This window comes from Sceloporus undulatus, chromosome 2 (genome assembly GCF_019175285.1).
Source record: "Sceloporus undulatus isolate JIND9_A2432 ecotype Alabama chromosome 2, SceUnd_v1.1, whole genome shotgun sequence".
NCBI classification, from domain to species: Eukaryota; Metazoa; Chordata; class Lepidosauria; order Squamata; family Phrynosomatidae; genus Sceloporus; species Sceloporus undulatus.
The window spans coordinates 129,537,994-129,547,765 of NC_056523.1; the positions used below are offsets into that span (position 1 = coordinate 129,537,994).

The 9,772-nt window shown below is 42.9% G+C and overlaps 1 protein-coding gene across 2 annotated transcripts in view; it reads left to right on the plus strand.

The window, feature by feature from the left end:
• Window positions 1–696: 696 nt before the first annotated feature.
• The window catches only part of LOC121921666 (cytochrome P450 2C4-like), a 43,297-nt gene continuing 34,221 nt past the window's right edge, over window positions 697–9,772 (plus strand). The window contains exons 1-2 of one of the 2 annotated variants that reach the window (XM_042450053.1): window positions 697–874; window positions 9,379–9,597. In XM_042450053.1, coding sequence (XP_042305987.1) covers window positions 872–874; window positions 9,379–9,597 — 222 coding nt within the window. In that variant the 5' untranslated portion in view covers window positions 697–871. The remainder of the gene's footprint in view (window positions 875–9,378; window positions 9,598–9,772) is intronic. The other variant, XM_042450052.1, reaches the window with a different exon arrangement.

Below are 9,772 nucleotides of genomic sequence, written 5' to 3' on the forward strand. Positions count from 1 at the left end.
AGCAAAAAAGAAGCTCCAAAATGGAGCTTCTTCCTGCGGTGCAGTTATGACGCCACGAGGCGCCAATGGCGCACTCGTGACATCATAAGCGCTGTGTGACGTGCGGATGCACAGCATCCGCTATGTCAATATGGCGTCGGCCGTGTGGAACGGCCACCGCCATATTGTATATATTCACTACGTACTAGGGTTAGGGGGGTGCGGAAGCACCGCCCCTTCCTAACCCTAATACGTAGTGAATACGTACTTTATGGTGGTTTGTAACCCACCTAAGCTTCTTTTTAAAGTCTGATTCTGCCTCTCCACTTGCTCATTCAGTCACTCTCAATTATGTTTTTGAGGGGGGATCTGGGTGGACATCCCATTGGATTTTTCTTATCATGTAGATTGCACTCTTGGCACACTCTTTTATAAACTGGGTGTATGCCAGGATCAAACCAGTAGTATCAAGTCAGTTTAATGAATTTCTTTTATAAAGTCTATCTGCAAAAGCATTGCCCGTTACGATAAGTCTAATCACTTTGTATGAACCTTAACATGCAGCATAAATACTTCTTTCTGTAGGTGAAAGAATTCTAACAATTGCAAAATCAATGGTCCATTGACAATCTTTGAACTATTGGATGTGCCAAAGCATTTGCTGAGCCAAATTCCAAAAGCATTTTGGCTATAAATGAGTATGTTGACTGTTTACCCTTTGGTTAATCTGCAGTTTGTGTTAGAGCTATCAGCTTTGCCCCTCATGTGCTAACATTTGATGGGAGAGGTTCAGCTTCTTAGGACATTGAAAGAAATAGCAACTAGGTCACAGAGCAATTGATTCAAGCTCCAGGAAAAGAGATTCTGTCTAAACATTAGGAAGAACTTCTTGATGGTAAGAGCTATTTGACAGTTGAACATGCTTCATCCAAGTCTCCTTCTTTGGAGGTTTTTAAACAGTGGCTGGGTGGTCATCTGTCTGGAGTGCTTTGTTTGTGTGTTCCTGCATGGCAAACGGTTGGACTGAATGGCCCTAGGGATGTCTTCCAACTCTATGATTCTACATATCCGATCTTCTTCAAAGCCACCTGGGTACAGCATCTCTTAGGATTTTGTGGTAAAACATCTAGTTCTATAGCACTTTGAATCACGGGTAATTTTCAGTGGACAGTTTCAAATAGAATTACTGAGAAAAAAATCAATGGTGAACTTGGGATTTTGTAGCAAATCTCTCCCAAACAAGTTCATAGGTCCAATTTTTAGCAGGTATGTATGGTTTTCAGAAACTGCCCTTCTGAAAAGTTTCCCTTTCACTCCCATTGCCAGTTTTGTCTGGTAACTAGATTTCAAGTTTCCTTGGTGAATGCTGGATAGAGTGGTCCCTGAATCCACCAGGCAAATGTAAGTATGCTCTTCAACTGTTAGAAGAAAGACCTGAGGGTGATCTGGGCCTAAGATGAAAGATGCTTCTTGGAAAACTAGCATGGATGGGCACATTCTGAGGCACTGTAAATTCTTCCTCCTCATGTCAGTTGTTATCTTGGAAGAATTTGCTAAAGCAGTTCTGGTAAATCTGTATTCCTACTGGGTCTAATCTCTTTTCACATATCCTTCTCTCTTGCACACACAGACAAAACAAAAATAAAACAGGTGCAGGACCTGTTGAGGGCAGGTTTTGGGGCCAAAATTAAAGATTTTTATGTGACCCATGGATAAGTCAAGGGTAAAACTTAAGGGAATGTAACAAAGGAAGTAAAGAATGTTTTGCTTTGCTACCCATCCACCTGTCCTCCATTGTCTGCAGCTGGCCTGTTTATCACCTCACAGAAGCGACAAGCAGGCATCTGCAAACAATCACTGGTGGGTGAATTGGTGGCATGCACCCTTACTCCCTCTCCTCAGCTCAGATGTTTCCTCTGGAGATAATTGGGTTGGGCTCAAAGGGCAAGCACCCACCCTTCCTTCCTGCTCCTCCTCAGACCAGCTGTCCCTTCAAGAGATAGACAGGCTGGAGAGAGGCTTCAGGGGTGAATGCTTGTCCTTCCTTCTCCCCCTCAGGCCGACTGTCCCTTCGGGAGATAGACGTGCTGAGGAAGAGGCTTGAGGAGTGAGCCTCTTATCGTATTGACCCATGTATATGTTGACCAGGTTTTTGGGAGTCAATTTTTTTGGTATAATTTTTTTGACTTCTACATATCTGGTATGTTATGTGAATTTGCGCAGATTTTCCACACCTTTCAATTGAAGTTCAATTGTCTTCACTTCTCCTGACCACATTCCTACCTATTCACATGTATGCATGTACTGTTAACTACTGCAAACTGAAATGGTGGGCAGAAAGGAAGTGTCTGTGAATTATTTGCATGCACATGTAACTAGCCACAGCATATTATTATTATTATTATTATTATTATTATTATTATTATTGGCTGTCAATCAAAGGGAAGGACACATGCACCTCTGCTTGTGCTGTCATCTATTCCAGCTGGTGCTTCCATATTTGTCTGCTATTCAAAGGGAGGGGGGGGGGAATATACACACCTGCACTTCCCTTGTCACCCATTCCTGCTGGTGTCAAACAATCACAGCTTTAAACAAATGTTTGATCAAAAATGTAGTGTTTGTCTTTTCTTCTAGAACAAACAAACAGGTAAAGCCTTCAACAGTGTTCTCTCTCTCTTCTTGTCCTATCCCAATTGAAATCTTGAAGAACTAAGGCAGGCCTTAAATATAATTAGCCCTCCCTACTTCCAGGTGATGGATGAGAGGGTAGGAAAAAATGGTTATCATGAAGGCTCCCTGAGATGCCTTCAGAGCCATGGGCTCAGACACAGCAAACTTGTGTATCAAGAGGTTTACTGAGGGCAGAAAGAGTTAATTGCTGAGGGAGGAAAGGAAGGGGGAGATGCTTATGAGATTGCTCCATCCCCCCTTGCCCTCTCTGCCAATGCAAGGGAGCCAAAGGACTATTTGCATAGTCCCCCCACAGCTAGAGACCTTTAACTATTTAAATGCACATCATCTTTTGGTGTGCGGTAAAGAAATGGAAACTGAATGCCTGTATCAAATGGCCAGTTTTAGTCTGAACAAATTACAGTGGACCCTTGGTATCTGCTTGGGTTTGGTTCCAGGACCCCCCGTGGATACCAAAATCTATGGATGCTCAAGTCCCATTAGATAGAATGGCATAATGAATCCACATTTGACATTGCCCTAGTTGCCAGCCTTCTACATTCCACTACTCTTCCTCTGGGAGCTCTGCCTCCTTGACCTCTCCCTGGACTCCGCCACTTTCCTTGAGGATACATGGGGTTAAAGCTTCATGGCTCTCCTGCAGTCCTCTTCCTGCATGCATGCAATCAAATATTTTCAATGTTAAAACTGAGGGTTAGAAGTAATTCCAAGAGAAATGGGTCCAAAGTACTACCCTGAAAATCCTGTCTCTGTGTGTGTGTTTTTCTTGCGCTATCATGAGCCAAGATTCCTCTGCCAAAATAAATAGCCCCTTATGTTCTACCCTGTTCTCCCTTTAATCCCACCCCCTTCCTTCCCTCCACCTGTCTTGGCCCATGAATTCCCCTCCCAAACATATCTGTACATAACAGAAATATTTTCTATATGCCTGCATCGCCAGCAAAAACAAGAAAAAATGCAGAAAAACCTAAATGTGCAATATTGCATGAGTATTTTCCCCCCAAAGAAGTCTCTATATTGTACTTGTTTATCAGCAGCTCAGCTGCATTTGTTTTAAAGAACAGAGAATTGAAAGAAATGGTGTCCCTTATATCAGTCCCTGTACAGGGAGCAGAAGGTGAGCTGTATCTGGGAGGCCATCTTTGACTGAGTGAGTTTTGGATGAGTGATTTTCTTTGTCTATTTCACTGCTCATACTCCAATAGTCAAGGAAGACACTTGGAGCTTGATACCAGAGACAAGGCAAAGAGGGGAAGTGGAGAAGTAAGGATGTGAGTCAAAGTTGACTGGGGAAGTAGCTAGTAGCCAGTAGATTTCCTATATGGCTGCAGTCTCAGGCTCTGGAGCTTAGCAAATAGGTTTAGTAAACAGGGAGTTATATATGGGTGCCTACTTAAGACTACTGAACATGGACAGTGGGGGAACTGCTGCTGTCCAGCCAATGGCCAAGTAGTTGAACAGGAGGCCCCCAGCACCACCTTCTGGGTTTGCCCTGCCAGTAACGGATGGGGAGCTATTGTAAAACAGTGCCTCCTTGTCCCATACCAGCAAGGTGGCCTACAATGGTATAGTGGGCAATGGTATTGAGAGCCACTGAGAGGGCCAGCAGAACCAAAGAAACATACTGCCCCTGTCTAGTTCCCGCTATAGGTCATCTATCAAGGTAACCAAAGTTATCTCTGTGCCATAACTAGACCTCAATTTACATTGACATGGAAGAAATTCATCTATCCAGGACTCTCTGAAGCTGGGAAGCAGCCACACATTCTTTTACCTTGCCCCCAAACTGGAATAATGGGCACTGGCTGATAGTTATCCATTACAGAGGGATTTAAGGGTGATTTTTTTCGAGAAAGACCTAGCAATAGCATGTACATCTCTATACTGCTTATCAGTGTACTTAAGCACTCCCTAAGCGGTTTACAATGTGTAAGCAGTTTACAATAAGCTGGATACTAGTTTAAGGACCTCAGAAGGATGCAAACCTGAGTCAAGCCTGAGCCCTTGGCTGGTATTGAACTCGCAACCTTGTGGTTTATAATAATTATAATAAATTGTTTATTTATATACCGCTTTTCCTTGTAGATCAAAGCGGTGTACAACATTTGAATAATGACCAATGTCATATTACAATACGAGCACATTAAAAACAGTAATACAAATTCCAATCCAATAAATTATCTAAAAAACATGAATTCAGCAGTATTAAAAACATAAAATATATATAATACATAATCAAACAGGAATTGGAAGGATAAGCTTGTTGGAAGAGGTAGGTTTTCAATGCCTTTTTAAAGGCTTCCACTGTTCCACTAAGGCGGATCTCTTCTGGAAGAGCACTCCAGAGCGTAGGTGCTACAGCCATGTAAGCTCTTTGATGGGTAGTCGCCAACCTCACCTTAGGGTGTTCGAGTAATAATTTACCTGTTGTTCTGAGAGTGCGGGGTGGATTATGCAGGGAGAGGCGTTCCCTCAAGTAACCAGGGCCCAAGCCATTTAGGGCTTTAAAGGTAATAACCAACACTTTGTATTGGGACCGGAAGCGAATTGGCAGTCAGTGGAGAGATTTTAATACGGGTGTTATATGATCTGATCTAGTTATCCCTGTAATCAATCTGGCTGCAGCATTTTGAATCAGCTGAAGCTTCCGAACCTGATACAAAGGTAGCCCCATGTAGAGCGCGTTACAGAAATCCAAGCAAGAGGTTACCAGTGCATGTACTACATTTTCTAGGTTCTTTCGCTCCAGACAGGGACGTAGCTGGCGTATCAGCCGAAGCTGGTACCAAGCACTCCTGGCCATCGCATCTACTTGAGATGATAACTGTAGAGATGGATCCAGGAGTACTCCCAAACTACAAACAGTGTCCTTTAGGGGAAGTTTAACCCTGTCCAGGACAGGATGGCAAATTTCCCTGTCCGGATTCGGAGCGCCTATCATAACTACCTGTTTTCTCTGGATTCAGTCTGAGTTTGTTTTTCCTCATCCAGCCCATTACTGCCCCCAGGCAGGCGTCAAGAGGAGAGATGCCGTCCTTAGTCACTGTATCAGTCGGAGACATGGAGAGATACATCTGGGTGTCATCAGCGTACTGATAACACCGCGCTCCATGGCTCCGGATGATCTCTCCCAGCGGCTTCATGTAAATGTTAAATAGCATGGGGGACAGAATAGCACCCTGAGGGACACCCGATGTAAGCTCTCTTTTACGAGAGCAGCTGTCCCCCAGCCTCACCATCTGGAACCTTCCCGAGAGATAGGACCGGAACCACTGGAGCGCAGTGCCTCCAATACCCAGTTCTCTCAGGCATTCCAGAAGGATACCATGGTCGATGGTATCGAAAGCCGCTGAGATGTCCAAGAGCACCAACAGAGTTATATTACCCCTGTCAGTGGCCAGACGGAGTCATCGACTAAGGTGACCATGGCAGTCTCAACTCCATAACCCGTCCTGAAGCCAGTTTGAAATGGGTCAAGATAATCAGTTTCATCCAAGACTGCTTGGAGCTGAAAGGCGATTGCCCTCTCAATCACCTTGCCCAAGAATGGTAATAAGGAGACCGGTCTATAGTTGCTCATTAATAGGGGACTGAGGGAAGGTTTCTTCAGAAGAGGCTTTACAATTGCCTGTTTCAGAGATGATGGAACTGTGCCTTCCCGAAGAGATGTATTTATTATCAGATGAAGTGCAGATTTTATAACATCTCCTCCCTGCACGGTCAACCAAGAAGGACAAGAGTCAAGAGGGCAAGTCGTCCTTTTCACACATCCAAGGAGCTTGTCTACGTCCTCAGTACTCACAAACTCAAATTGATCCAGAATAACCTTGTTTGTTAGTGAGTGGCTGCAGCACAGGCATTTAACTAATGCGCTACCAGGGCTGCCTTTCCCTGCAACTTGTTGGAACTTGGAGTGCAGCAAGGCACTGAGTATCCCCTTCATCCACTCAGCCAATTCCTCCCTGTCCTTTTCAATAAGTCAGGAAAGGCAAGAGTCTGAAGGACATGTGGTGGCTCTCACATCTCCAAAGATCCTGCTCATATCCTCCAGCTGTATAAACTGAAGATAGTCCATTATTATAGGGCAAGCAGAGGCCATCCTCTAAGGCTATATCAACTGTGACATCCAAGTCAGAATGGATCTCAGAGACTTTGTCTGTAAAGTGCACACAGATTTTTTTTCAGTGGGCTGTTGGGTGATTTGCATTATCTTCTCAGGGGCCAGGAATTAATAGACTTATGACCACTCAGAACAGCTCTGCTGGACAGCTCTTGCAGATGCAATGGTGGTAGAAAAGAATCTTGGCTCCCCACACTTCCACAGAGTAAGCCTTCAAATAGACTCTAGCTTTTGTTCAGTCACTCACTCTGAGTTTATAACCAATGTTGCTCTAGTCTCTGTCTCACTTGCTACATCACTCCAGCTCCCTGGAAAGCCAGGGGACTGGTTTGGCTCCACTCCAGGAGAAAGCATGCTCAGGAATGACTGAGACAACTGCATTATAGGTGCAACAAGTATACAGCATACATCTCTGTAGAAATGATAATATAATAGGATATGGATAACTTGTTTCCACCTCATTTAACCCACACGGATGCACTTCCAAATCTACCCTGCAGTAGGGCTAATATTAAATCTGCTTAAGGTGAAGAATTTCCTGAATTTAGGGATATTCAGCATAAACACCTATCTTGTTGATATAAACAGTCCCCCATTATCTTTAATTTCAGAGAAACTGGCCATTTCACTCAAGTGGATTGCTTGCTTCTGAGGTCAGTAATTTACGTTTCCTAAGGCTTCAGCCTTTGTAAAGGAAACAAAAATATCTAATATATCCGAAATGCAGTCTAAATGTCAATAGAGATTATAAAGTAAAGGCTGTGGGGGACATTATTAATCTTCCCCTAGACATAACTAAAAGACAAATAGATACTTCCCCCATGTCAGAAAGTATGTGGTGGAAATCCATGCCTTCAGCAGAAGTGCACCTATTCAATCCGTAGGATTTAGCTATGTGCTGATCTGCCACTCAAAAATTGATTCAGTGGGTTTACTCTAGTTGGTACTAACTGGAAGAAGCAAGAGAAGAGACTCAAAGGTGTGCAGTGGATGGTTCAACGGTTCAATGTATCACATTAAATCTTTTTCCAAAGAGACTAATTTGGTGTTTTTATAATATACTTTGGGTATACTTATGAGATTAAAAAAGAAGAAATAAATTCCATCTGGTTTATTTCCAGACTGAGTAATTTACAGAGAATTGCAGCCTAAATCATATGCTAATAGGCTCAAGATGGGTTGCACCAATAAACGACCATCTGTTCACATGTTTGTGTGTGTGTGTGTGTGTGGGGGGTATTCCTCTATTTTTTGTATTAAGTTCATGTTATGTTTGTCTTTCCTTTCTTGCTTTTCAGCCTTTCAGTTGGACAATCAGCAAGAGAAGGCGGGGTTCTTTCTTTAAAAAAAAGTTCCAAAATAGAATCCATGGGAGAAAGTTAGAATGAGGGCAGAAAAACAAAGTTTTAAATTACAGCAATGCTAAAAATGTGAGAATGAAGGAAAAGACAATATTCATATGAGGAGAAGGCAATGTACTCAGCCACATCTGATGGACATTGTCATTAGCAAATGGCTACTATTTTAAAGATTTGCAAGAAACTCTAATATTTTCTTTCTTTTCAAAAGTGTGTTTGTTTCACTAGCTATGTCTTAATATAAAGAACTTGAATCTTCTAGTTTCTCCAGATCTTCTGGCCCGCTTTCAATTAGTGGATGAATTTGAGATAATAACTCACTTTTCACATAGTTTTGTCAGTTGAATGATTTGCTGCAAGGTCCTTTGCTGGTGACATGTATAATGTGTGGGGCTCACATCCTTAAGTCAAATCCTGGTGCCACAAGCAAAATTCATTTGCTTCATGAGAGGGCAAACAGCACAAGAAGTTGATTGATATCAAGACACAGTCAGCACATTGTTCCCTAAGAGAAGGCTTTGGGGGTGTGGATGGGTGACCTGATTGACCACCAGCAGTCGGATGCACAGTTGGACAAAAAAAGAGTGGAAATGCTATGCTGATGAGGGGCAGAATTTGTTTAAGACTATGAGGCTTTTCGCACAGGGCAAATGGAAAGGTTCAAAAAGGGACTGGGAAGGGAACAGAATGAATGAGGGATGCATTTTACCACACATAGGAACGCTGCCGGAAGTCCCCATTCCATTCTGTTCCATTCCCCATCCATCCCAAACGAAGAGATTTTTGAGAACTGTTCTGAACAGTTCTCAAAAATCTCCTCTGGGATGGATGGGGAATGGAACAGGATGGAATGGGGACTTCCGGCAGCACCGGTGGCATTCTTGTATGCAGTAAAATGCATCCCTTAGTCATTCCCCACTTGTTCCCTCACTTGTTCCATTCACTTCCCGGCCCCTTTTGTACCATTCCATTTGCCCTGTGCGATAAACCTCTATATTTACATGTTAGAAAAAGTCTGTATTGAGAGGAAACTCACCATCCATCCGTATTATCTGATTCATGTGTAGCTGGGTCCAAGGTGAAGGCTTGTTGGTCAGTAACCTGTCTTTGCTGATTGAAAAGAAGGAACAAAACTAGGCATTTTTGTGGGACTATGGAGACTATGCAGAATTTGAGTTTGGTTGGAGCTCAAATAGTCACCTTTATTTTCACTGCATCTTTCTTAAGCTTTTTCCTGGACTTCTGACCCAAACAAGAGCTCAGTTGAAGATGGATACATTGGAGGCAGGGGTTCTGCTTCTTCTCTGTCTGTTCTTCTTTGTGTTGTTCTCCTCCTTCAAAATGTACAAGAAGAAAGGCCAGCTGCCTCCGGGACCCACTCCTTGGTTATTTCTGGGCAATCTCCTGCAGAAAGATGTTCTCCCTCTGAGCAAATTCTACCCGAAAGTAAGATCAGTTGTGAATTTTTTTTGCTGTGTTACAAAATAAACAAGTTTTCTTGAAAAGAAAGCATGTATCGAAAAATTACTTTCCCCTTATTCACTTTATGACTTTCTCTGTTCTTCCTTATAACAAAGATGTACTCTAAAGGGATTAAGATTTCTGTATAATTTTCCTTTTG